This window comes from Nerophis lumbriciformis, linkage group LG13 (genome assembly GCF_033978685.3).
Source record: "Nerophis lumbriciformis linkage group LG13, RoL_Nlum_v2.1, whole genome shotgun sequence".
Lineage (NCBI taxonomy): Eukaryota > Metazoa > Chordata > Actinopteri > Syngnathiformes > Syngnathidae > Nerophis > Nerophis lumbriciformis.
This window is the reverse complement of record NC_084560.2, coordinates 31,903,288-31,929,462: the sequence shown is the minus strand read 5'-3', so window position 1 is coordinate 31,929,462 and position 26,175 is coordinate 31,903,288. Positions and strand designations below refer to the sequence as shown.

The 26,175-nt window shown below is 41.2% G+C and overlaps 1 protein-coding gene across 2 annotated transcripts in view; it reads right to left on the bottom strand.

Annotated features, from left to right (window-relative positions):
* mcf2lb (mcf.2 cell line derived transforming sequence-like b) overlaps positions 1-22,137 on the bottom strand; it is a 50,020-nt gene extending 27,883 nt beyond the window's left edge. The window contains exons 1-3 of one of the 2 annotated variants that reach the window (XM_061971232.2): positions 21,727-22,137; positions 5,839-5,922; positions 802-916 (exon numbers count right to left, since the gene is read on the bottom strand). In XM_061971232.2, the coding sequence (XP_061827216.2) occupies positions 802-916; positions 5,839-5,922; positions 21,727-21,883 (356 nt within the window). In that variant the 5' untranslated portion in view covers positions 21,884-22,137. The remainder of the gene's footprint in view (positions 1-801; positions 917-5,838; positions 5,923-21,726) is intronic. The other variant, XM_061971233.2, reaches the window with a different exon arrangement.
* Between the last annotated feature and the right edge of the window lie 4,038 nt (positions 22,138-26,175).

The window sequence follows — 26,175 nt, the reverse complement described above, 5'->3', positions numbered from 1 at the left end:
CACCCTCCACAATGGGTGCCCACTTTGATGGGAAATTAACTCGCTCCACTGGCACAAACTCAGCTGACAATCCTTATGGCCTCATCAGCAAACATCCTCCTTGCATGCATTTGGGGAACAGCCGTCCTCAAGCGGGGCAACAAAATAAAAAACTCAAGTCATCATCCACAAAAGGTACAGTAGACCCCACTATGTAAACACTTCATGTGCTCAGCCTCAGCCCCGCCTACTTTCCCCCTCTCCAGCATCTACCAGCTGTCCAATGAGTGATGGAGGCTGCTGGGGATGTGAGCCAATCGCAAGGTTGCTGCAAAGTGATGAGCAGTTCCTTGAACGAGACTGATGATGGGGGGAGGGGTGGTCGCAGACATTGCGCCCCCATAAACCCGGTGTATATAATCACAATGGTCTTTTAGTCATATAGACCAAAATATTGGAAATACTGCTAAGTACAAACGTATGATGGACTGCTGAAAAATAACAACTTTGTATTAGATCTCATTAGGCCAAATTCATGATGAACCTCAGTGAATCGCAGTGCTAAAGGTCACGGCATACACATGTCAGAATCAAGCCCCCCAAGGAGGACAACCTGAACCCTCTTGTATAATCGCAACATCTTGAGGCTCATCACATGCTCTTTGAAACGGGACACGCTGAATAATGTCAGTTAGCTTTCGGGCTCGTTGTAGTTTAATCAGCGTTTAAATCAGCTCCAGTCTCTCTGAAGCAGAAAGACGACATATTGTCTCATTTGTGTCTGCAGCAGCAAGTCTGTCTGGTAACATGGAGGTGGCAAACCTGGGTACACTGGTCAGGTAGGTGAGCACGTTATGAAACTCTCTGTCTGTGATCTCGCCAAAAGCTGGGAATTCCGGGAACACGATGATGGGGCTGCCGTTGTCTCCCCTGCCTCCTGCAATACATAAAAGATGTACATAAAAAAAAAAGTTTTATCCTGTTGCTGTTCTTTTTGGTCATTGCTCCTTCAACATGTGCAAAATGCATCTTTTAACAGAAACATGTGTCCATAAACACCAAAGGAGAAAATAAATAATCTATCTGCTCCCACAGACTTGCATGACCCCTTTGTAAAATAAACAAAAAAAAAAGGCAGGCTTCACTGCATATCCTAAAAGAAAGCTTGGAGCTTTGCCAACCATATCCGACAACCAGCTACAGCTTGTTTGTTTTACAGTACATTTGATCATTTAATGACGTTTATCTGCAATAGATAGGCTAACCTAGCATAGTGTTGCTGTTAAGTGTAATGTTAGCACTGTAGCTAAGATAGCTCTGCTAGTGTTGCTAAAATGTGTGTCCTCCTGTCTCAATCCTTATTGTTACGCTGTTGTATGTGATTTACGATATGTATCATCTATTACATGCAGACTTACATTGTATATTTAAAAAATGGATCAAGTAGTTTACACGATAGCGGTTCTTGGAGCCACACACGTGAATAAACACAGCTTGTTCGCATTATGGCTACAGACACACACAATGGTGCGTTCCCAGTAGGAAATTAAATTCCAGCATCAAGGCTATATTTTGGACAGTACACTTTTAATACATACAAATGTAGGCTTACCGGGTATTCAAAATTGTCAGGTGGTAACTGAGTTAAAGTGCTTAGAGGCTCTAGGCAGGAAAAATCTTAAATATCAAACTCCAATTTTTTTAAGCCACTTATTTACATCAGCATTCTAAATTGCTTTTCTATAAGACCGTAATTACAAATTCATTAAAAAATGGTATTGATTTGACACATGTGCAAAAATATTCCTTAATTTAGATTTATCACTCTTTCCTAACATGTTTGATACGACATGTTTAAAAAAAAAAACACAAAAATATTACGTTGCTGTGTTCAAACATGACTGCACGGACAATCACACCTTTTTTCACATACTATATCCCTCCTTGTGTTTAACAGCTGCTCTGTCAGCACATGTGCCCGGAATATCAATCCCGTCTGCTTTTTTTCTTCTCTCGTCGCTATGGCAACAGCAAGTGCGCGGTCATGCTTTTAATAATGTCCGCTCAGATCTTTGTCTGCAAGATGGTTACTCGCCATTCTGCTGCAAGGTCACTAAGGGGGGGCGTTTATGTAAAGGAAACACTCGCAGGTAGAGGAATGTTTTAATTTATGATTAAAAAAACTAAACAAATGAAGGAAAGCATGCAAGCAAAAATCATATGCATCTCTAAGAAAATAATATGGTCCAAAAAAGAGAAGATGAGACTGTGTCGTTTGCTGTGTCAAGAGAGACATTAGGAAGTAGTGGCGTCATTTTAATCATAACCGGCCTGAACAAAAATAGGCCACAGGGACTATGCAAATGTGAAATAATGCTGACGCATGTGTCAGACTGAAAAACTGCTGCCATCACTGATTTGCGAAAGGAAGAGAAAATGCACCTGCTAGAACACCAGCAAAAACATCTTGATTTGACCTTTGACTTCAGCTGGCTCAAGTATTTACATCATATATCATTCAAAAATGCTCTTCTGATTCTTGGGGTGACGATTAGAATTAGATTTTAATTCAAATTCAAACTGATTCTCGCAATATACTATTTAGTGTATGCATTATATTAATCTCCTCAACACAGATTACAGGTTTCAAAAAGTTAATCTGGCTGCTGAAGTATGACGTGCACGCGCAGTGAGTCAGCACAAAGATGGCATAAAAATGTGGTTTTAAAATAAATTTGGACGTTGATTAATTTATACCGGCATACCTACTATGAAAATATATACGGTATATATTAGGGATGTCACGGTATAAACATTTCTTATCACGATTATTGCGACCAAAATTATTGGTACGGTTATCATTATTATCGTGGTATTTTTAAATGTGCTCAAAATTTTCAAAAAGTACTTCTACTGAAATCTTTTAACCAAGTTTTATCTTAAAAAACACAACACATTCGAAATGATTTCCTTTGTAGGAGAAACATTATTGTAGACAAAAACACTAATTCAGGGACCTCAAGTAGAAATTGAATGTACATACGAAAGCAACAAAAGCATTTTAGACAAAGTAATGTGGCAGAAAAAAATAACAAATTGATAAAATAAATGTGAAAATTGTGCAAGATAGCACTTTATGGACATAAAAGATAAACAAATAAAAACAAATGTAAGAATTTTGCAAGGGCGTCCCTGATGTCCATATAGATAAAAATAGTGTTCAGAGTTTTGTTGGCCAACAAAAGTGATACCTCTCACATCGAATACACAATCTTCACAGCCTGCGTTCAGTTCGATGAGATGACAAAACATTACAGCTAGTATTAATGGGTTTTGAACACTGATACAGTTTACAGTTAAATAAAGGACGAGTGAGCATCTAAGTAAACGAACTAAAGACTTAATAAACAAGTTGTGGCAACGTTCCCGACACATAACCTGCTTTCCTCAGGTCATTCACTCTTAGTCACAGCTGATGGTCCTGTATTGAGAAAATAAAAGTAACATCAAATAGTTTTTACTCTTTCGCTGTATACTTTTAGTGTGGGACTAATGCGTCTGTCTCCAATATTGTCCACACTAGTCGTCATCTAAAAACAGCAGTGCGCTCTTAAACGCACGCAGAGACTCCACGGAAATGAAGCGAGGGAACATGAAGTTAAACCAAGCGCTGTGCTCTCTCTACTCCAAGGGAAAATCTCCGTAGCAAAGTCCGTATAGTTGGGTTCCGCCATGTTTTTTCAAGCAAAACGACACTAGTGTGCATGCGCCAGTGCTGCTGTGATGTCATTTCCAGTGTTGCCCAAAATGACGTTTTTTTAGGTCATAACATTTAAACGGTATTACTAACCGTCCGGAATTTTACCGTGGTTTACCATTACATTCCTAGTATATATATATATATATATATATATATATATATATATATATATATATATATATATATATATATACACACACACACACACACACACACTCACACTCAACACACACACACACACACGGTATATATATATTTTTTTTGTTCCTTTTTTAAAGCAGAGTCATTAAACAACTGTCGTTTTGCATCTCAAACCAAAGCAACCATTCTCGGTTATGGCACATACTACCTAAGAGGATTAATACTTGAGTCCTACATCATCCCCTCAGACAAGAGCTGTCCTATCTAGCCGTGAGCATGGTCTGATGAAGCCTGTGATAAAAGGGGGACCCTCTTTGAAAACACGAATGAAAGTATTTATAGGCATAATAATACAGGTAAAAGCCAGTAAATTAGAATATTTTGAAAAACTTGATTTATTTCAGTAATTGCATTCAAAAGGTGTAACTTGTACATTATATTTATTCATTGCACACAGACTGATGCATTCAAATGTTTATTTCATTTAATTTTGATGATTTGAAGTGGCAACAAATGAAAATCCAAAATTCCGTGTGTCACAAAATTAGAATATTACTTAAGGCTAATACAAAAAAGGGATTTTTAGAAATGTTGGCCAACTGAAAAGTATGAAAATGAAAAATATGAGCATGTACAATACTCAATACTTGGTTGGAGCTCCTTTTGCCTCAATTACTGCGTTAATGCGGCGTGGCATGGAGTCGATGAGTTTCTGGCACTGCTCAGGTGTTATGAGAGCCCAGGTTGCTCTGATAGTGGCCTTCAACTCTTCTGCGTTTTTGGGTCTGGCATTCTGCATCTTCCTTTTCACAATACCCCACAGATTTTCTATGGGGCTAAGGTCAGGGGAGTTGGCGGGCCAATTTAGAACAGAAATACCATGGTCCGTAAACCAGGCACGGGTAGATTTTGCGCTGTGTGCAGGCGCCAAGTCCTGTTGGAACTTGAAATCTCCATCTCCATAGAGCAGGTCAGCAGCAGGAAGCATGAAGTGCTCTAAAACTTGCTGGTAGACGGCTGCGTTGACCCTGGATCTCAGGAAACAGAGTGGACCGACACCAGCAGATGACATGGCACCCCAAACCATCACTGATGGTGGAAACTTTACACTAGACTTCAGGCAACGTTGATCCTGTGCCTCTCCTGTCTTCCTCCAGACTCTGGGACCTCGATTTCCAAAGGAAATGCAAAATTTGCATGGTTGGGTGATGGTTTGGGGTGCCATGTCATCTGCTGGTGTCGGTCCACTCTGTTTCCTGAGATCCAGGGTCAACGCAGCCGTCTACCAGCAAGTTTTAGAGCACTTCATGCTTCCTGCTGCTGACCTGCTCTATGGAGATGGAGATTTCAAGTTCCAACAGGACTTGGCGCCTGCACACAGCGCAAAATCTACCCGTGCCTGGTTTACGGACCATGGTATTTCTGTTCTAAATTGGCCCGCCAACTCCCCTGACCTTAGCCCCATAGAAAATCTGTGGGGTATTGTGAAAAGGAAGATGCAGAATGCCAGACCCAAAAACGCAGAAGAGTTGAAGGCCACTATCAGAGCAACCTGGGCTCTCATAACACCTGAGCAGTGCCAGAAACTCATCGACTCCATGCCACGCCGCATTAACGCAGTAATTGAGGCAAAAGGAGCTCCAACCAAGTATTGAGTATTGTACATGCTCATATTTTTCATTTTCATACTTTTCAGTTGGCCAACATTTCTAAAAATCCCTTTTTTGTATTAGCCTTAAGTAATATTCTAATTTTGTGACACACGGAATTTTGGATTTTCATTTGTTGCCACTTCAAATCATCAAAATTAAATGAAATAAACATTTGAATGCATCAGTCTGTGTGCAATGAATAAATATAATGTACAAGTTACACCTTTTGAATGCAATTACTGAAATAAATCAAGTTTTTCAAAATATTCTAATTTACTGGCTTTTACCTGTAATGATGGATGTTACCTGTAAGAAAAGCGAACTGCTTCCTGAGTTCAGGCGTGATATCAGCGGCACGCAGAGGACTGCTGTCCAGTTGCATGATCTCATCTGCAGGAAAGAGACAACAACATGAAGGTGTATGAACAATTATCCATTTCCTAACTAATATACAAATAACCAGCTACAGCACATCACACTGACTTAGGAACATGTCAAACCTTTTATGCAGTGTTTGTTGGATTGAAATTGGAAAGCTGAGCGTTGGAAAAAGCAAACAAATCAACAGACTAACAATCAGTGGTCAAACCAAAGGAGCAATGTTGAAAAAAAGCCGAGGAGCCTCGTGACCAGTCGCATCAAGAGGACTAACGAACCACATGACACCATTCTGATTTCATTTGGAAAAGCTTTTGGTTATGATGGACCTGACATGGCAGGGTGGGAACTATATTTGTTACTGATCCTAATTGACCACAAATGCATTCACTCATTCATTGCCTATACTGCATGTACTCATTATGGTCAAGGGTGAGCTAGAGCCTATCCCCGCTGACTTTGGGCGGCGGGATACAACCTGGACTGTTCGACCAGTCAGTCACAGGGAACATATAGACAAACAACCATGCACACTTACACCTCTGGATAATTTAGAATCTCCAATTAGCCAAACATGTCAGAGTAAGTGCAGAAAACCCATGCACAAACGCGAAGCAACAATCACAGAGATTCAACAATGGCGATTTGAACCCTTCTCTGTGAGCCCAACATGCTAACCACTAGGCCACCCAAATGCCGTTATTACATAATTCATACCACCTTTTATTCTGACTTTTTCACAGCAAAGGCTTTGCTGATTTTCATGTAACTTGGTAAAAGGGTGGAGCCAGAGCTAAGGAAGAAGGTGCAGATACAGTCATTTATTTCTCCCGCTTAATGTCAGTACAGCATTAATGGAATACATTCATGATTAGGCAAACTACCCTTGTAGCACATAAGGAAGTGTCTTCTTTACACCAGAGACCAGCTGGTGCCATGACAGGTGAGTCAAAACAGCATCCATTAAAAGGTTTACCTCTGAGGCTGACCTACAGGAGTGATGTTTTTGTACATGCCAGCGGCAGCGACGACAGTGAACACCGTAAAGCATGTTCAAATGTGCATGCTATTTTAGCACTAATCCTGTCTGGACTCACTGTCTGACATTGGAAGAAAATACTGGGCTGATACCCACTTTGCAGCTAGAACTGCTGACACTCTTCCACAGTAGGAAAACTTCCGGCAATATTTTGTCGACACAATGATATAAGAAGTCACTTGTATTCATCCCTAAGGTGTTCCCAGTGAATTTTTCCCCCCACATTTAACTCATCCAAATATGTCTTTATGGACTTTGCTTTTTGCACCAGAAGAATCGTTCCCACAAAAATGGAAAAATACTATTTTGTCCAAAATGTGATCACATCAAAGAATTAGTGATCTGTTTAGTGAAGCAGGTGGTTTGGAGCTGCATGTGCATGACAGCGGGGGGATGGTGCTCAGATTAGACCAATCTGACACCTAAGGAACACAAATTGGTCACATGACCTCAGTACTTACTTACTTACTTAGTCCTCTTGCACTTCAGGGCGCGTAGAGCCGACCATAGCAACCAGGTCTCTCCATCTGGGTCTGTTGTGGGCAAGGTGTTGAGCTTGTGCCATAGTCACATTGCAGGCCTTAAGGTCCTGGGCTAATACATCCAGCCAGCGAGTCCTGGGGGCGCCTCTAGGGCGTCTCCAGCCAGCTCGCTGCGGGTTGAAGTCCAGGATTTTGCGCGTGGGGTGTTCCCCCGGCAGGCGGATGACATGGACATACCAGCGCACTCGCCGCATTGCTGCGAGGCGAGAGGCTGGGAGCTGTTGGGTTAGCTCTCTTAGAGTCTTGTTGGTGACATGCTGGCTCCACGTGATGCCTTCTATCCTCCTGAGGGCTCTGGAATCAAAGCCATCTAGCCTGGCCGCTAGGATGTTATTCAGCGGCCATGTTTCCGAGCTGTACAGAAGGACAGAGATGACAGAGGAATTGTAGACCCTCAACTTGGTGTCCCGAGATATGTGCCGGTGTCGCCACAACGGTCTCCACAGGGACTGCATGACGGAGGCTGCAAGGGCAAGACGGCGGTCCACCTCTCGTTTGAGGTCGCCGGTGTTGGTGACTGTCGAGCCGAGGTATCTGATGGTAGGGACAAAGTGGACAGGGGTATCCTCAAATAAGAAGGGTGGTGGGTCTAGTCCATCGCCGATATGCATGAGTTCGGTTTTGGACCAGCTGATTTTCAGGCCGAGCTGTTTGGTCTCCTCATCAAACACACCGAGGGCCTCCCTGAGCTGGTCAGCGGTCTCACTGAACAGGGTGGTGTCATCGGCGTATTCGAGATCCTTTAGGGTGTAGTTTCCAAGTGACACCCCGGGGACTCGCACACAGACTCTGGACATCAGGTGGTCGATGACACAGTTAAATAGTTCTGGTGCGGCAACACAGCCTTGCCTGACCCCGCTGTTGATGGGGAACCACTCAGAGTCTTTACAGTTCACACGCACACAGCTTTCTGCACCCTGATACAACTGCTGAAAGAGTGTGGTGATTTTAGTTGGGACTCCGAGGGACTTCAGGATGTTCCAGAGGGACCCGTGGTCCACAGTGTCGAAGGCAGCCTTAAGGTCAATGAAGGCAATGTAGAGGTGCCGGTCCTTTCTGAACTCCCGGGCCTTTTCTATTAAGAGCCGGATGGCAGAGATGTGATCCGTGGTGGAACGATTGGGCATGAAGCCGGCCTGTTCTTGGCGGCGTCTGCTTCTGGTTGCAGGTAGAGCTCGGGTGAGTAAAATGCGGGTAAAGAGTTTACCGGGGATGGAGAGGAGTGTGATCCCTCTATGGTTGCTGCAGGTCAGCTGGTCTCCCTTATGCTTCCAAAATGGTAGTATAATGCCCCGCCTCCAGTCATCAGGCAGCGACTCAGAGACCCACACATGGTTGATGATCTGTGTGAGCCAGAGGATGATGTTGTCTCCTCCGGCCTTCAGCATCTCTGCTGTGATGGTACATAAGCCAGGGGCTTTTCCATTCTTGAGTTTCGTTAGGGCTGCTCTGACTTCAGCTGGAGAGACAGGGGCAGTGGAGCAGTCCGGGATTGTGGTGGTGTGGGTGGTAGGGGTGGGGTCTTCCGGGGCAGGGGGATTGTTGAGGAGCTCGCTGAAATGCTCCTTCCAGCGGCTGATGCAATCTGCTTCAGTGGAGAGGATGTTGCCAGCCTGATCCTTGACTAGGAAGCAGCGCTGGCCCGCTTTCCCTTTGCGGAGCAGGTTGAAAAGCTGCCGCAGGTTGTTGTTTTGGGAAGCCGTCTCCATGGCTGTCGCCTGGTTGCTCCAGAAGTTTTCCCTGTCACGTCGAATAGACAGATTGCGTTGGCTGTTGAGGCGTCGATACAGGTCCAGGTCTCCCCGCAGACGGGCTGCTCGTCTGTTATTCACGATATCTAGTGTGTCTTGTGATATCCAGGGCTTCTTGGTGGCAGGTCTCGTCCGCCCGATTGATTCTTTGGAAGCCTCAATGACCTCGTTTTTAAAATGGGGCCATTCTTTATCAATCCCATTGGAGAGCGCATTGAATCGGTTTGCGATGGAACACCTGTACGTCTCCATGATGGCCGGGTCTTGCAGTCGTGAGGAGTCTAGCCTGGGGGAGGCATTAGTTGATGCCCCTGCCTTGAGCTTCAGCCGCATGTCGGCTATCAGCAGGCGGTGGTCGGTGTTACCAAGCTGTGCACCTCTGAAGACACGGCAGTTGGTGATGGATGTTTTCCAGCGGCGGGATATGAGGATGTGGTCGATGGCTTTCTTTGTTTTTCCATCCGGGCTGTACCAGGTCCAATGATGGATCCGCTTCCGGGGAAACCAAGTGTCGGCGATGCAGAGGTTGGTGGCTCTGCACAGATTAAGCAATCGTTGGCCGTTATCATTGGTGGTGCTGTCGATAAAGACAGGACCTGTTACTGCCGCGAGGGTGAGGTCCTGGGTGGAGATTGTAGCATTGGCATCTGTGAGGACGATGACAATGTCATGAGGGGGGGCTGCCAGGATGGCGTCATGTAGCTGGTCGTGGAAGGTGTCCTTTGCCTGGTCTGGGGTGACATCAGTTGGGCTATAGGCGACAATAACTGTCATCTTCCCATGTTGGTGTAATAGACGGGCAGAGAGCAGTCTATCACTGACTGGTTTCCAGCTGATGATTGACTTCCTCCGGTATAGCGGGATGGCTAGGGCTACGCCGTAGAGGCCTCTACCATCATTTGGGCCACTCCAGAGAAAGAGGTGGTCGCCGGCGGTGGTCTCTCCAGTTCCACGCCAGCGTGACTCGCAAAGGCCAGCGAGGGTAATGTTGTAGTTGGAGAGTTCACGGGAGAGAAATGTTGCATAGCCGGGGCGTAAGAGTGTTTGGACATTCCAGCAGGCAATGCGGGTTTTGTAACGGAGATCCAAATGTCGTAGTTCGGGGGCATGCAGGGGTCTGTTGCCAGGGTAGTCCGTCCGGTTAAATCTAGTTGCTCTGGTTGGATTCGTAACTGTTTAGTTTTCACCATGCTGGGTAGTTGGCCCTGCGATGGCTAGTCAGCTGGTGGGGCTGCCACCTTACAGCATGCTGACGGGCTGTGAACCCCCTACGTATGGCAGGGGGTTCGGCGGAAGCTGCTCATTAAATAATATATATATATTAAAAATAATGAGCATGACCTCAGTGCTCTTGCATAATAAGTATCACATAATAATAATAATATTATTATTATTATGCCAACTAAAACCATTTTGGAGGCTTTAATGTACAAAAAACAGGAGGCATGGTAATTAAGAAAGATCTTATACTGTAATAAGATGCACAGGTTGTCAGCCATTTTAGTTTTTAGGTCCCATTTTTGCTTTGTTTCAGTAATGTTCTAAACAAGGATGTGTTCCTTTTGTCTGTAGAATGTGTTGAGGGCCAATGAAAAACGAGCTGCGGGCCGCAATTTGGACACCAATGATAATTAAACTATACATTTACACTGCCATACAAGCTGTACACTGACTACTCTAAAGTACATTCAAGTTTAATTACTATAGTATTGCCCCTTTGGAAGAGATACAATACTGTAATAAATATTACTTGTTGATAAAATAACCCAATTTTAAGGTCAAACTCCTATATATCACTGCTTTAAACCTCTAAAGGCTTAGTGGCCACAGGCGTGGACAGCACCTTTTAGCTCTTATTTCCAAAATTGTGTACACTACGGAATTGGGTCTTATGGCTGCTTATGTGGACACTTATACTGTCATCTGGTGGTGTCAGAAGAGTATAACATACAATGGAAATTGGAAAAAATAAAGTGTAAAAATAAGAATTAGCATGTTACTAAACATGAAGTACACATTTGTGTACTTATGGACTAAGTACATCATATAAAAAGATGATTCTTAGGTTTTATTCTAATTAGTGTCCAATAAGCTCAAATAGCAAAGAGAAACAAAAAAAGCATGAAAACAAACAGCTTGGGCCTTAAGAGGTTAAAGCACCTCAGATTCACTTGCCCTGCCTAAACTGATAAAGTATCTTCTTAATTACTGGCTTCTTTTCCAAGAGATTAACAGTTATTGATTATGATGTATTAACACTCATCATCCTGTTTCCTTTCCTTGTCACCTCCAGCGAGGGTGTACAAAAGCGAACAAAGAAACAGCAGACATAGATGAATGATAAAAAAAAATCCTCATCTCTGATGTTTGGTGGAAAGCAGCGCCGCCTGGACAATAATAGCCACTTGTTGCCCCAGGTGATGGGACATATGCGGGGTGCTCAGTGTCTCCATCGCACCACTCAGTCAGACAGCCACACCCTAGACCCTCTGGCGACTCCCACACATCAAATTGAAACCAATACCTGCTGTGCTTCGTTTCTAAGGCGTAAAAATGATCCAAAAACATGTCAATTTTGTTAACACTGCATCGATATTTCAACAGTCAAATATGTACAATTTGTTGATGAAGTTATCTTGAATTTTGGGCAAAAGTCTGAGGCCACCACTAGCTTTGTTGTTTTAATGACCTTTTTCACCACAGTCATTTTGATAGTAGGACAGATAAGATAAAATACTTTGATAAGAAAAGCCAGCACAAAAATTCACATCCAAATTGTGATTCTTATTCATCTCGATTAATAATTTTCAAATATCTTTTCAAAAAAATAAAAAAAATACATATACAAACACACACACATGTATACATATATATATATATATATATATATATATATATATATATATATATATATATATATATATATATATATATATATATATATATATATATATATCAAAACAATTACAAATATGTTTGTAGGCCATGCAACCAGGAGGTTTTCTAACCCGTAACCTGTTTTGAAAAAGTTTCATTGTAATTATTATACCAAAGAATACATTGCGAGAATTGATTTAAATCGAAAATCAAGATGAGCAAGAATCGATTTTGAATCGAATCGTCAGCCTAGGAATCGGAATAGAATCAAAAATTCACACCAACCACAAAATTGTGCCTTCTCCCGAAACTCAACAACTTTCCCGCCCCAAACCTCAACAACCCCACCACACCCCGCACCCTGAAAACACAGTTTGAAAAAAAAAAAAAAAGAGTCATGATTTTACTTAACAGAACAGCAACAAGGCAAAAATATTATCAATTTTAAATACTATTCATTAACAAAATAATAATTTTGTTAATGAATACATCTCCTTGCGAGTGTAAGAGAAGCCAGTCAACTTCAAGAATAGTGATTTGGGAGATTGGTAGTACTTTTACAGTGGCTCAGTAGTCAGCACGCTGGCCTCTCACACCGGCGACCTGATTTCACACCCCGCTCAAGGCAGTAGGAAAAAGCAACACAGCCGAGACCGAGAGTACACAATCTCTTTACGAAGCTGAGCTGTCTTGAATTCACCGGACAGCTTCGCCATACTGCCATCAAATTTGGCGATAGCCACACATAAAATAGTAATTACTTGCTTTTATTTGAATGTGATATTTGTGCCAGTTAGATACTTTACATTTCACAAAGCTCATTGGGTTTAACTCATTATGCATTTTTGAACTATAATACTTCATGATGTACATGCAGATTACATTGCTGTACAAATTAATTAGCTTTACTGTATAGTGCAGCTTCTTAACAAGCTTAAGCACTACTCACCGGCATCCACACCAGCGAACCGCATCGTTCCAAACCCTGCTAGCCATTAGAATGGGAACAAGCCAACACAATAGTACGTTACAGTGAAACCACGCTACTATTGTGGCTCCAAGTGTCAGGTTTCAGACCTCTTTATGTGTTACTTTACTCATCACTAAGTATCAGTGATGTCACAAGGACCCTTTGACACTGTGTCATTAAGTACCTGTGTGTAACGTAAAACGTTATTTTAATATTAAGCACACCCACAAGGCAGGCGATCTTAACTATATTTGAATGTTTGTGACGTAGCACTTGTATTGACAAAACCAGATACAATTATTTCAGGCCTATAACACACGCATGCGTACGTACACACGCCACCTGCTGTTTGAGGCGCTAATGTTCTTTGAAGAGCTTACCGACGGCGGGGGATTAGCGTGCATCTTACGTTTGTGGAGGTACGAGTCAAAAGTTAGTGGGTCAGTCACACACCTGGACCGGACCGCCTGCTACTACTGACACACATTCGAATGGAGCAGAGATTGGGCAGGAAAAACTGATTCTTCACTGATTTTAATGACTGTAGCTATTTTATCCAATGCACGTTCAATTTGAAACTATTTAACTAGGAATAGTGGAGACCACCCCTGAAAATAGAAGAGGAGGGGATGGGCAAAACATTTTGTATTATGGGATTACAGTCACAGAGGAGACAATGTGCTTGATAAAGCCAATAATTGAGACACAAATTAAATTATTTCATAGGATATTTCAAGCGTTGCCTCAGGGCTTAGTAAAATGATGGCAACTGTAGATTGTAGAGATAAAAGGCATATAGCTAAAGCTCACATCATCCACTACCTGGCAACAAAGAACCACACATTTGTTTTTTCTTTGGTTTTTTTGCACCTTAAAACAATCCCCAAAAGTGATGCAACACAAACGGACTCACAATCAAAGCAGTAAGACTCCAGCGGTGTCTCAACACTTTTACCTGTCATAATATTAAGCCAGTTTGACCCTGGAACAGTATATTTCTGTATATACATATAAGAAAAAGTGTTTTGAAAATCCGAAAACAAAGATTAGCTTCAACTACACAAACAAACAAATAGTGATGATAACTGTTTGGCCTTGGTGGAGGTCTGCACTCTTTGAATGCTGTTGCTATTTTAATGACACTCTTGTCATTGCTGTGTACAGGAGTACCGGTACCTAAAAAAGTGGTCAAGAGAGTGAGACTATATATAACACCTACCACTCAACCAGTGGCAGTAACGGGAAAATCTGTAGTATTTTTCAACTTCCTCCAGAGAAATGCAGACATGATCCCAGCTGTCCTCTGTAGGCCGCAAACACACATCCAACGCTTCCATTTCCTCTGGTCCTCCATCTCCTCCTTTTTCATCTTTCCTCCATCCATCTTCTCTTGAACAATTCTCTTTTTCAGAGTCAAAGTTTTCCTGAAGCTCATCTGAACTTATCCTCTCAAGTTCTGCAGGGCTTATCTCACAGTCCGCTTCTGTGCAAAACCCAGAGTCTAACTCAACGTCCGCAAAGGAGCCAAAATCGGGCATCTCCTCTGCTTCCATCCGACAGATACCGGTTTGTTGGCGCTCTCTTTTCTGCCACTGCGCTTGGTCAAGTCATCACAACAGGTTTCCTCTCATTCGGACCCCTCCCTTCTTCCCCTTCGCCACATTCAAAGCGCTCTCCAGCCTGCCGTAACTGTGCTGTGCTATTTCCCTGTGCTATACCTCAGGTTACCTTCCCATTAGCAGACAAAAGCCACCCTGTAGCGCTCTTGAGCCCTCCCTCCAGACCATTTGTGGTCTATTTCTTTTGTCAGAGTTACACATTTCAGAACAAAATAGCCCAGTTATGCAAAACACAAATATCTACAGCAGAGGACACTTGTTTTCAGGAGGATATGTATTGATTGATTGATTGAGACTTTTATTAGTAGATTGCACAGTGGAGTACATATTCTGTACAATTGACCACTAAATGGTAACACCCGAATACATTTTTCAACTTGTTTAAGTCGGGGTCCAAGTAAAAGTAGCTAATGAAGTATCTGTTTGAAATCTTGAAAAGAAAGTTGTGTTTGCCTGTTTTCTATGCTGTTGCACTGCACAGGTTAGATGAAGTAACATAATCAGGTGGTCGCTACACATTGTCCTACTCAATCAGCGTCTACATTATCTCAAAGTTGTGGAACTAAAAGTACAAAGCCTCCATTTAAACAGCCTGAATCCCCCTGTAACCATTGACTAAGCACTGAGAGCCCTCTGCCTTGTTTACACCCCTCAAAAGACTCCATTATTACTATCTTACTGAAAGAACAAATTCTCGAGAGACACTCAAAGAAAAGCACTGTTCCTCTACTGCAATGTGACAATTTAAGTTCAGTGACTTGTATAAGAAGATACAGTCTACTCTTAATTCAACTGAAAGGTTTGAACAAGGCTTGTGTATCACGTGTGTATGGATGGGGTTTTTAGTTTGCTCCTACCAATCAAAGGTACACACAAGGTTATAAGTGCTATAAACGGGGAGCGTAAACATCAAAAGCGACAGGTTGAAGACATGCTTGTCTTGAGGGGAGTTAGTCAAAAAAGGTACACAAATAAGCTTAGTGTTCATAGTAACCCGCAAAATTAAAATAAAACACTGCCGTATGCATGCAAGGCCAGTAGCTGGCGATACATATTTTTAGGACCTACAGTATAAGGCTATATCACTGCAATTAATAATTTTTTTTATATATAAGTTTACAGTGAAAGAGTATTTAAGGTTTCTTAAAGAGGAGCTATTATGCAAAACCAACTTTTATTAATATTGGTAACTGTTTTTGTGTATTTGGGATCTGCATATGTCCCGAAAATGTGAAATCAAACCGGGGAGGCATTGCGGAGATATTCATAAAACAATCTTGCCTTCCTTCAGACTTTCTCCAATCGAGCCGTTTGGAATTTGCCCAAAATGTGACATTTTTCCCATTGGTGATGTCAGCGAATTATCAATATACAGTAGAGATTTACCCAGAGTGCTTTGCATGAGTCCACAATTGTAGTCCGCACTGTAGTCGATAAGCTTCTTCTTTTTCTCTATCCTCTGGTTGTGGGGCTGACTAGCTCGTACACGCACATGCATCCTGCACTGTTGCCATTTCTAATATAAAGTAGCGTATGGTTTTAATTTATATCTGTTAGTAAACTCCATATTGAAGCGCTAAAAACTACAACATGGCTGACAGGGAGAAGACGCAGTCGAAGTGGAGGAACGTAAATAAGACCGCCCACAAAATGGCGCATCCTGGAGAGACAATCAGAGAGTAGTTTGAAAACGGTCTGCAAAACATAATCCATGCACAATTTTGACCAAAGAACCACCATTACATTTTATGCAATAGGAAGTGTTTAAAATGTAAAAAATATCATAATATGACCCATTTAAATGTTTGGGCATCATGGTCCTGTAAACGCTTACAGATTAATGTATGCTAAACTAAATCAAATAAGTATCCAAAGTTTTACAGAGATAGAACAATGATTGCTGCCCCTCCCCCCAAAAATGCTGTAACATGCATGCCAGACCAATAGTTAGCGATATTGCTGTGTCTTTTTATTTTAATTTTGACGTATTTAGTGTTTCAGAAGAAAACGGTAACACGATCATTTTAACTTCTCGTATCCAACTTTTGACACACTTAACATTTATGGTTAAAACCATGTTGTCTAGACCAATGTTTTTCAACCACTGCGCACTGTGCCGCACACTGTGCCGTGAGATACAGTCTGGTGTGCCGTGGGAGATTATCTAATTTCACATATTTGGGTTAAAAACATTTTTTGCAAACCAGTAATTATAGTCTGCAAATGATGTGTTGTTGTTGTTGAGTGTCGGTGCTGTCTAGAGCTCGGCAGAGTAACCGTGTAATACTCTTCCATATCAGGAGGTGGCAGCCGGTAGCTAATTGCTTTGTAAATGCAGGTAAAAAGGTGTCTTATGCTTAAACCAAAAATAAACAGCAGGTGAGTTCCCTTAAGAAAAGGCATTGAAGATTAGGGAAGGCTATGCAGAACGAAACTAAAACTGAACTGGCTACAAAGTAAACAAAAACAGAATGCTGGATGACAGCAAAAACTTACTGTGGAGCAAAGACGGCGTCCACAATGTACATCCGAACATGACATGACAATCAACAATGTCCCCACAAAGAAAGATAAAAACAACTGAAATGTTCTTGATTGCTAAAACAAAGTAGATGCGAGAAATATCGCTCAAAGGAAGACATGAAACTGCTACAGGAAAATACCAAAAAAAGAGAAAAAGCCACCAAAATAGGAGCGCAGGACAAGAACTAAAACACTACACACAGGAAAACAGCAAAAAAACTCAAAACCAGTCATGGCATGATGTGACAGGTCGTGACAGTACACTTACTTTGAGACAAGAGCTATATTGAAGCATGGTTGGTTATGGTTTAAAGTCATATCCAACAATTGCGACAATGACTTTTAACTGTCAACTGAGTTAATGATTTCTGCTGGTGGTGTGCCTCTGGATTTTTGCAACGCAAAAAATGTGCCTTGGCTCAAAAAAGGTTGAAAAACACTGGTCTAGACCTTTTCCAGATTTTGCATTTTCAAACTGAAATGTTGCAGTCTCATAAACGTATGTATGTGTCCTAGTCTGAATCTAAGTTTGCCGAGCAGACAAAAATAACAGAAAATGCTAACATATTTCTGCAAGGCCAGTATTGGCAATATCACTTTGCTTTTTCCTAGCGGTTTTACAAAAGTGTGCATTATCCAGGCAACAAAACAATTTTGGCATGAAAAGACTAACCAAGACAACAATGAATTAAAGTTAAAACATTACCAGGCTCCTAAATGTCATAGTCAAAAAGAATACACTGTTCTTGTGTAAACAACCCCTAGAATGCGTTTACGTTACAGAGTCATCTCCGACTCTTAAATGTAGACTAGACCACCTGGTATTTTTCCAGGAAAAGACCACCCATAAATATTTAAAAACTACCTTGAAGTACTGCAGTGCACAGCAGAAAAAGGACTCACTTTGCATTAGAAGCCACAGCATAAGTAATAAAAAAAAATCAGTATTTCTTCTGACTTACGTGACTTAAGGGTGGCCATTGGAATCCCATTTTCCCATTTCCAAGCATTCCTCTTGGCTTTCCTCACCATTCTTTCCGGCCCTGTGTCTTGCAAGGACCATGGAAGGTCTCAGAGTGGAAACACTGAGCCAAGCAGATCACCAAGCGTTTCCTTCACCACATTGAAGCTGCTGTCTTTGCAGCAGAAAAGCCCAAAGGATGGCAAAAAGGGCTGTGCAGACGCTCATTTGTATGCGTGACACATGCGCATGTGGACACACAAAAACAGAGTGAGGGAGAGAGAGAGAAGTCTACTTTCTCCTAAAACACTTATCTGATGGTGAGGTTCAAACAATATGCTTGAGCAAAGATTTTTTGGAAATGTTACAAAAATAAGAAGTGGTCCTGACTATGATGTCTGTACTAGCTCCTCAAACCTGCTCACGGCCCAAAATTTCAAATCCATACGACATAAATACATAAAAAATAAATATGTGCTGGGCGATTATACCCCAGTCCTGTAGGTGGCAGTAATGAGCATTACAAATTGAGTACCAGCCGCTGCACAAAAACAACGCTTCTTTTTCACCACTACTTCCTACTTAGCCCAGATGCAAGCAGACTTCCTAGCACCTTTATCCAGACCTGCACCGACATTCAACAGTTTTTTTTTTTTTAGTACTACCCAACAAATTGCGATCAAATCTTAATTTGCTTCTCAAATTACTTACTAGTTACAAGTTTCTGCTGGATGTGGTGCATCATTTCATCCACCAAAATACAATCCTTGCACTCTTATCCAGACCTGCACCGACAGTTAACAGACTTAGAAATAGTGATCAAACATCGTACTTATCAGCTATACACTTCTGTTGGATTTGGTGCGCTACTGCCCCCACTAGTCCCTGATGTAAGTGGATCAGTATGATGGCAATATATTTTGAGCACCCATATCCAGACCTGCACCAACATTTAACTGCTTCTTTTTTTTTTAAACTAAAAAGCCAACAGTTGGTGATTAAAATATCACCTCCCATTTTAAGGCAAAACAGTCTTCTGTAAGTTACACAAAAATATGAGTTTTAAATTGTACAATGTGCAAAATCCCACTAAATTATATAGCTAAAACTGGGCATTACCAATAATTTAGATCCACAAACAACTACTGGCCTCAGATCCGATCCGATTTCGGGTCCCGATCCGATAGTTTGACAATATCATATTATAACACTGAAAATGTCGAACTAAAGTAAACACAAAAACACTTTATTATAAATCTTATTTTATTAAAGCAGCACTAAGTAACTTTTGAACGTTCATAAAATATTTTTCTAACTTTTGGGACAATACATCGACTTAAAACTAGTTGAATGACACCTCTGTCATGGCCTGGGGAGGTCTGTATCGCTTTCACTGACACTTAACTTTTAGGAGCGTGGCAGGAACCCAGCCACACAAAAATCTACAAATGTGTTGACTTGCTTTACGGCATACATAACTCCTCCTTTCCCCATTTGTTAAAAAGATGGAAGTCGATGCCAACGCCTGCGTGCCGCCAGAAAACTAAAAGAAGAAGAAGAACGCCTATGTGCAATTAGTGCTACCACTGCAGAAGTTACAAAAAAAACTAAGAAACAAAAATAATAAAAAAAACTGCAGCAAATATTTTAACGGCCCACCGCCACACATTCTAAAAATAACATTACAAAAAAACACTTTAAAAGTGGAATAAAAGGGCAAATATGCGTAAATTACGTGAAAAATTTGAAATGTTGACGCTTAAAACTACGGATACCCGATATATATTTTTTCAAACTGATTCGATACAGATAAGTTCCTGCTTCTTACAATACCGATAACTGATTAACTTATGTATTAACTTATACTTTCTTTAATGTAGTTTAAGCACCCCTTTCTTTGTGGTTGGCTTTAGGGCAGCTTCTTTAGCAGCAGGTGTCTTCGTAGACTTTCAAAACACTGTCGTAGCGGTGCTGGTGTTTCTGGGTGCTGATAAAGTTTAATGTGTTAAAGCGCAATGTTTTTTTTTTCCTAGCGCAATGTTTGCAGAACATGCGGTGCAAATGGCACACAAAATGTCTTCCTCTGAGACAGTGAAGGAGTCTCACACAATTGATGCCATGCGCATAGGGGAGGTTTACAACACGAGTAAGAGACTCAAGGGTGCTGTTTGCAACTTCCTCACAGTAACATTTTTCAAAGCAAAAAATATAGCAAGAACCCCACTGGCTGGCTTATGTTACCATTGGTGATTTACCAGAACACATTTGTTTGATAATTGTCTTTTTTCACAATTACAAAATGTGTGTAATAACACCTAATAAAATGATTAGGGTTTACGGCGGTCACTTACCCGGTCATGACAACAAGTACATGCGAGGAGCGCGTGCACACATACAAAAGCAGTTCAAGAGAAGCGACAAATAATTTGCGGTCATGTTGTTGTTATGATAGAAAACACATTCAATGACGGCTAATGCTAACTATCCAAAATGCTATTATTAGCTAACAACACCTTCCGCTCGAATGCAGCTGAGATAGGCTCCAGCACCCGCCGCGACCCCTTAAAGGGACAAGCGGTAGATACCGGTAATAGATGGATGGATGGAACACCTAAAGCTAATGCAGTGCATGTGTTACGTACGTATGCGCTTACATACGAGAAGCCGTGAGAGGGCGGGATATACTGTGTATAATACATTGGAAAGTTGGCACCCTCTAGGCATGTGTGTAAATGTTGCAAACAGCCTCTCTAATTTGCTCACCCTAAATCACCTACAGCACAGTACGCGTAATCTAGCCTCATTTATCACTGTGAACGTTGTCAAGTCATTATTCTTCATATTGACACGGTAATTATCTGTTCAATATTTAACATGCACCACTACTAATAACACAAACCTGACATGCAGGCTATTTTTTTCTTAAAAAGGTATATATTGTATTGGCTTTTAAAATGACATATTTCAAAAAGGCCCGTGCATTGTTTAATTTTTCAGGGTGCGGCTCTTAGTGAAAAAAAGTTTGAACACCCCTGGTTTATACACTGACACTATACTAGGTATCGTTAGTGTCGTCATTTGGATCATCTAATGCTTACTTTCCATTGAAGCTTTAGCGGCATTGTCCTGCTGGGGTGTTCCTTTAGCCATACCTTAAAATGTATTTATTTTCCAAAATGCAGGTAAGGATAAGAGTTATACGACTCGTTTGTTGCAGCGGGCTCTCAAATTCGAGCCGGTGGTCTGGCAAGACACACACTCTTGCATGTTTGTAACATGTATCCGTAAATGTAATTGTGTCTTCCTGAGCGTGCATCCCTTTTGAAGGAATCTTACACGTGAGTACAATCTTTAGCAATGTACCGAAAACAATTTGATAAAGATCGCCACACACCGATCGGTTAAAACAGACAAATATCAGCCCCCCATTCAAATGATTGGGATCGGGACATCTCTACAAACACAACATAACCGTAGCTATCACAATGATTTACGTATTCTTCATTGTGAAATGCCTGCATCCTCTCCTCTTACCGTCCCAGTCCCTCCAGGAATTCTTGCGGCTGCCAGGGCCGAAAGGAAAAGAAGAACCAAGTCCCGAGATGTCCAAGTTCTGTATCAGAAGACTTAGCCTGCCCATGATCCGTTGGGACGCCTCGCCGCTCTCCCGCAAGAACTCGTGCAGAGACATCTCAAACGCTCACAAACTTCCAGAGAAGCCTCTTCTCTTCTGGGTCACGCAGGATCAGGACAACATGCTCTTGCATGCATTTTGCAAGGGCCAGACCGCCGCAGCGCACACCACACAAGTCCGCCGTCTCCTACAGATCCACATCGAGGACTTAAGTGCAAAGCCGGCAGGAATGAAGAGCTGAGTCACTGCGCACAAATGGTCTACTCTCACGCTAAAGCCGAGGATGGGCCCATCGCTGCATGAACACACACACTGCAGTGCATTCACATACCTCATTGCAAGTGTAACTATTGACAGTCTAGCCGTAGAGGAAACCAGGAGGATTGGTGAAGAAGGCAGCCGGTGGAGCACAAATCCCCTTCTGTTGCTTGGGCTAATTATATTCTTCCACCCCTACTTTAATCTGTCTCGGCTTTCCCCACTCTCCGTCTTCACAGATACCTCCAAAACTTATGCCGGTCTCCGTCTTCACAGATACCTCCAAAACTTATCTCCAGTATAGAGTCAAAACTGCCTCAAGCTAAATTGTAATGAATAAAAGATTACTAGCTTGGACACCAACATGATATTGAGAGGATCTACAAGGAAATTGTACAAAAAGCACTATAGTTTAGTCCTCTACTGCACTGTCACACGCTCTATACGAACTTTAAACAACAATACAGTAGATGATGGGAGCACCCATAAAAAGCCCCAATAATGCCTGTTTGTCATTTTAAATTCCAGTTCACACATCAATAAACAATTACAGGCATATGATATGCAGTATTGTACTTACAAACCGTCCAGTTATATAACATCACGCCTTGTCAAAGTATCTTCTTGCTGAAAAACCTTAAGTGAATTGACTTGTGTGACAGCGCCCTCTGCTGAATTCAACGCTGCAGCACTCTTTTTTCCCCCTGCAACTAGTGCCATCAAACCAATATTTATTTAAGTTATCACTAAAAATGTAGTATTTAAAATTTAAAGGAAAGGAAAAGTTACCACTATTTTGCCAGGATGCACATCCTGCACCAAAAATAGCCTGGGCTCTCCTGATATTTTAGGGATGTGGAACATTCCTATCTTTAATTTATACTATAACGTGATATAATATAATGTAAAAAAACCTAACATAATACAATATCATTTAAAGTGACATAATATAATATATTGCAACGTAATATAATATAATGTAACAAAAACTAACATAATACAATATCATTTAAAGTGACATAATATAATAGATTGCAACGTAATATAATATAAAGTAACATAGCCTAATACATTATAACGTACCGTAATATAATATAACATAACGTAACATAATATAAGGTAATATAACAAAATGTGACATAATTTAATATAGTATAATGTAATGTTATATAATGTAGTGTAATATAATGTAACAAAATATAACATAATGTAAAATAATATATGATGTAATGTAACAATACAACATGTCACATAATGCATTATAATGAAACGTAACATTAATATAATGTAATAGAACATAATATAACAATGTAACATAATATACTGACTCGTTTATTGTTAACAAAACTTTGGAGTTACTAACATTTTTGCAGTGTGTTTGCTGTAGGTCCCTAAAAACAACAGAGCAGATCCTAAACTAGCGTAAACATATAGCTTCTACAACAACGTTTCAAACCAAACCCGTACATAAAGAGCAGTTTTATACGGAATTCTTACATCAATACAAAACACCTTCTACATACTGATGGCAGCAAAAACACAACATCACCCCTGCTTTGGCAGTGACACCCTTGACCCTGTAACACTTCTTCATGCTAATCAGGTTTATGCCCTCCCAGCCCACTCCGGTGCGCCACCTCATCTAAAGCCCCTTTGCACGCACTGACATGGAAGTCAAGGCAAAATGTTAATTAAAGCAGCCGTAAACCACGATTTAGGAAGACAGACATTGTAACGCAAACCCCAACCTTGACAGCCGAGAAGAAAAGAGACAAAAATGTTGACCAAGAATGAATCTGCTCGAAGGTCAACCAACCTGAGGTTTAAGTAGGAAGGTTATAGGCAGAACAGAAACAAATAAAATATTGATAAAGATGATAAAACACTCGTGCAATATTCCAGGTTGTGACCCTAGGCCAGAAGAGGGCACATGAGCCCAACACATATAGATAAGATATATGGGGTTCGATCCCACTTTTTACACAACCCCCGTCCTTATATTAGGGATGTGAACCACCGATAATGTGTCATATCTGTTACAGTATGTGGGTAATCAAGATCAATGCCTGGGTTTGCATGAAAACAAGCATACAGGAAAGGGGGAGGGCTGTGACTCACTGATCATCTGAGTATCTCTTTAAATCATCAGGAAGTAGGTAAAGCGGGCCATTAGAAGTTGAGCAGAAGTAGACAGAAACAGATACATAGAAAGATGGATTCTAGGTGAAATGCAAGAATGAATGGGAGGATATGTGGACTGTTACAAAAAGCGAATAATGTATGTTAGGACATGTATATGCAATGATGCATGGATGGATTGATGTATCCAAGGACAAATGCTATGTTATAGTGATAGATTTTAGGACGGATACTAGACGGATACATGCATGCTATGCCATGCTAGAAAGAATGCTACAATGGGTTGATGGAAGCAAGGAAGATATTATGACAGACATTATAAAGAATGCCAGGAGGGATTAATGGATTCAGTGACAGATGCTAGGATGGATGCAAAGATCGATATTAGGACATGCGCTAGAAAAAATTCTAGGATGGAATGATGGATGCAAGGATAGATATAATGTAGGGATGTAACAGTATGGAAATCTCACAGTACGATATCATCACGGTATTAAGGCCAGGGTACGATATTATTGTGGTATATTCCCAAAAAAAAGAAAGACTTAAAAATGCCATAGTGTGTAAAATGAAGTGGCAGGAATGTTTAGGATAAACCCGCTTACTGTACTTACTTATTTATGTGCTCGAAATAATACTAGGATGGAAAAATGTATTCAAGGTTGGATACGAGGATATGTGCTCATAAGAATGTTGGGATGAAATGATGGATGTAAGGATGGATATTATGACAGATGCTAGGTCGACTGCTAAATTGGACTGATGGATTTTAGGACGGATACTTAAAAAATGCTGGGATTGATTGGTGAATACAACAACAAATGCTAAGATAGATGCTCGAAAGAATGCTAGTTTGGAGACATGAACAAAAGGAAGGATACTAGGATGAATCCAAGAATTAAAGAATGGATGGATTGATTAATTGATGCAAGGATGGATGCTAAAAAGTGCTTTGATGGATGCTTTAATGGAAGGTTGTAGGATACTACAACAGATGCTAGAAAGAATGCATAAATGATTGAAGGACGCCAGGACAAATACTAGGGTGGATGCATTAATTAAACGATGGATACTGACACAGATGCTAGAATGGATGCAAGGATAGGATACTCAGACAGGTGCGAAAGAATGGTTTTAAGGATTGATGGATGACAGGTGGACAGCTACCAGAACAGAAGGAGGAATGGACGCTGTGACAAATGCAATCATGGATTTAAGGATGTGAATCCAATCTTGCACCGTCAGTAGAAGATTCAGGCCTTCCTCTTTTGGACAAAGTGAATTACTGAACTTCATCCTCATCTTAAGGCAACCGTACTAAATTCTTCTGACTTGGCTGAATCTCTCTCTGCCTCTTGTTCTCTCTCCCGTCCTTTGCGATTATCGTTGTCTCCTTCTCCTTCTCCGTGCACATGAACATCAGCAAGCGTATTCAATAAATGCAAAATTAATTGAACTGCATTTTCTCATCATGCTCTGGTGGTCCGCCCACTCACTGCACGCTGGGCAAGAGAAGGACTGGCTTCCAGGTTTATGACACAGTTACGGCATGTTTTTTTTTATGGGGCTTCCAGTATTGTGTGTCGCCATCACTTGCATTAAAATGCCCTTGCTCATGATCCATAATTGAATTCATCTCACGGATAAGAAATGGTATTAGTACCATCAGTTTCAATATTTAGCATTATTAGCTATGAATTTTGTATTGGATTGTGCACCTAATGAGGTGTATGTAATGCTAGCATGCATTAAGTAGATTAAACCCAATTTTCTGTGCTATTGCTGTATTTATATTTCAAATTGAATTAGCTTCCCTGTGCAGTGTATATGTATTAGTGTAGGGTGTCGTCACCCACCTATGCTCCTGGTGACCGTCCTCAGCCTCTCCAGTAGCTCCCCTATGTCCATCTCTTCTGTCTTCATCCACAGGATCATCCTCCACAGGGGAAGCG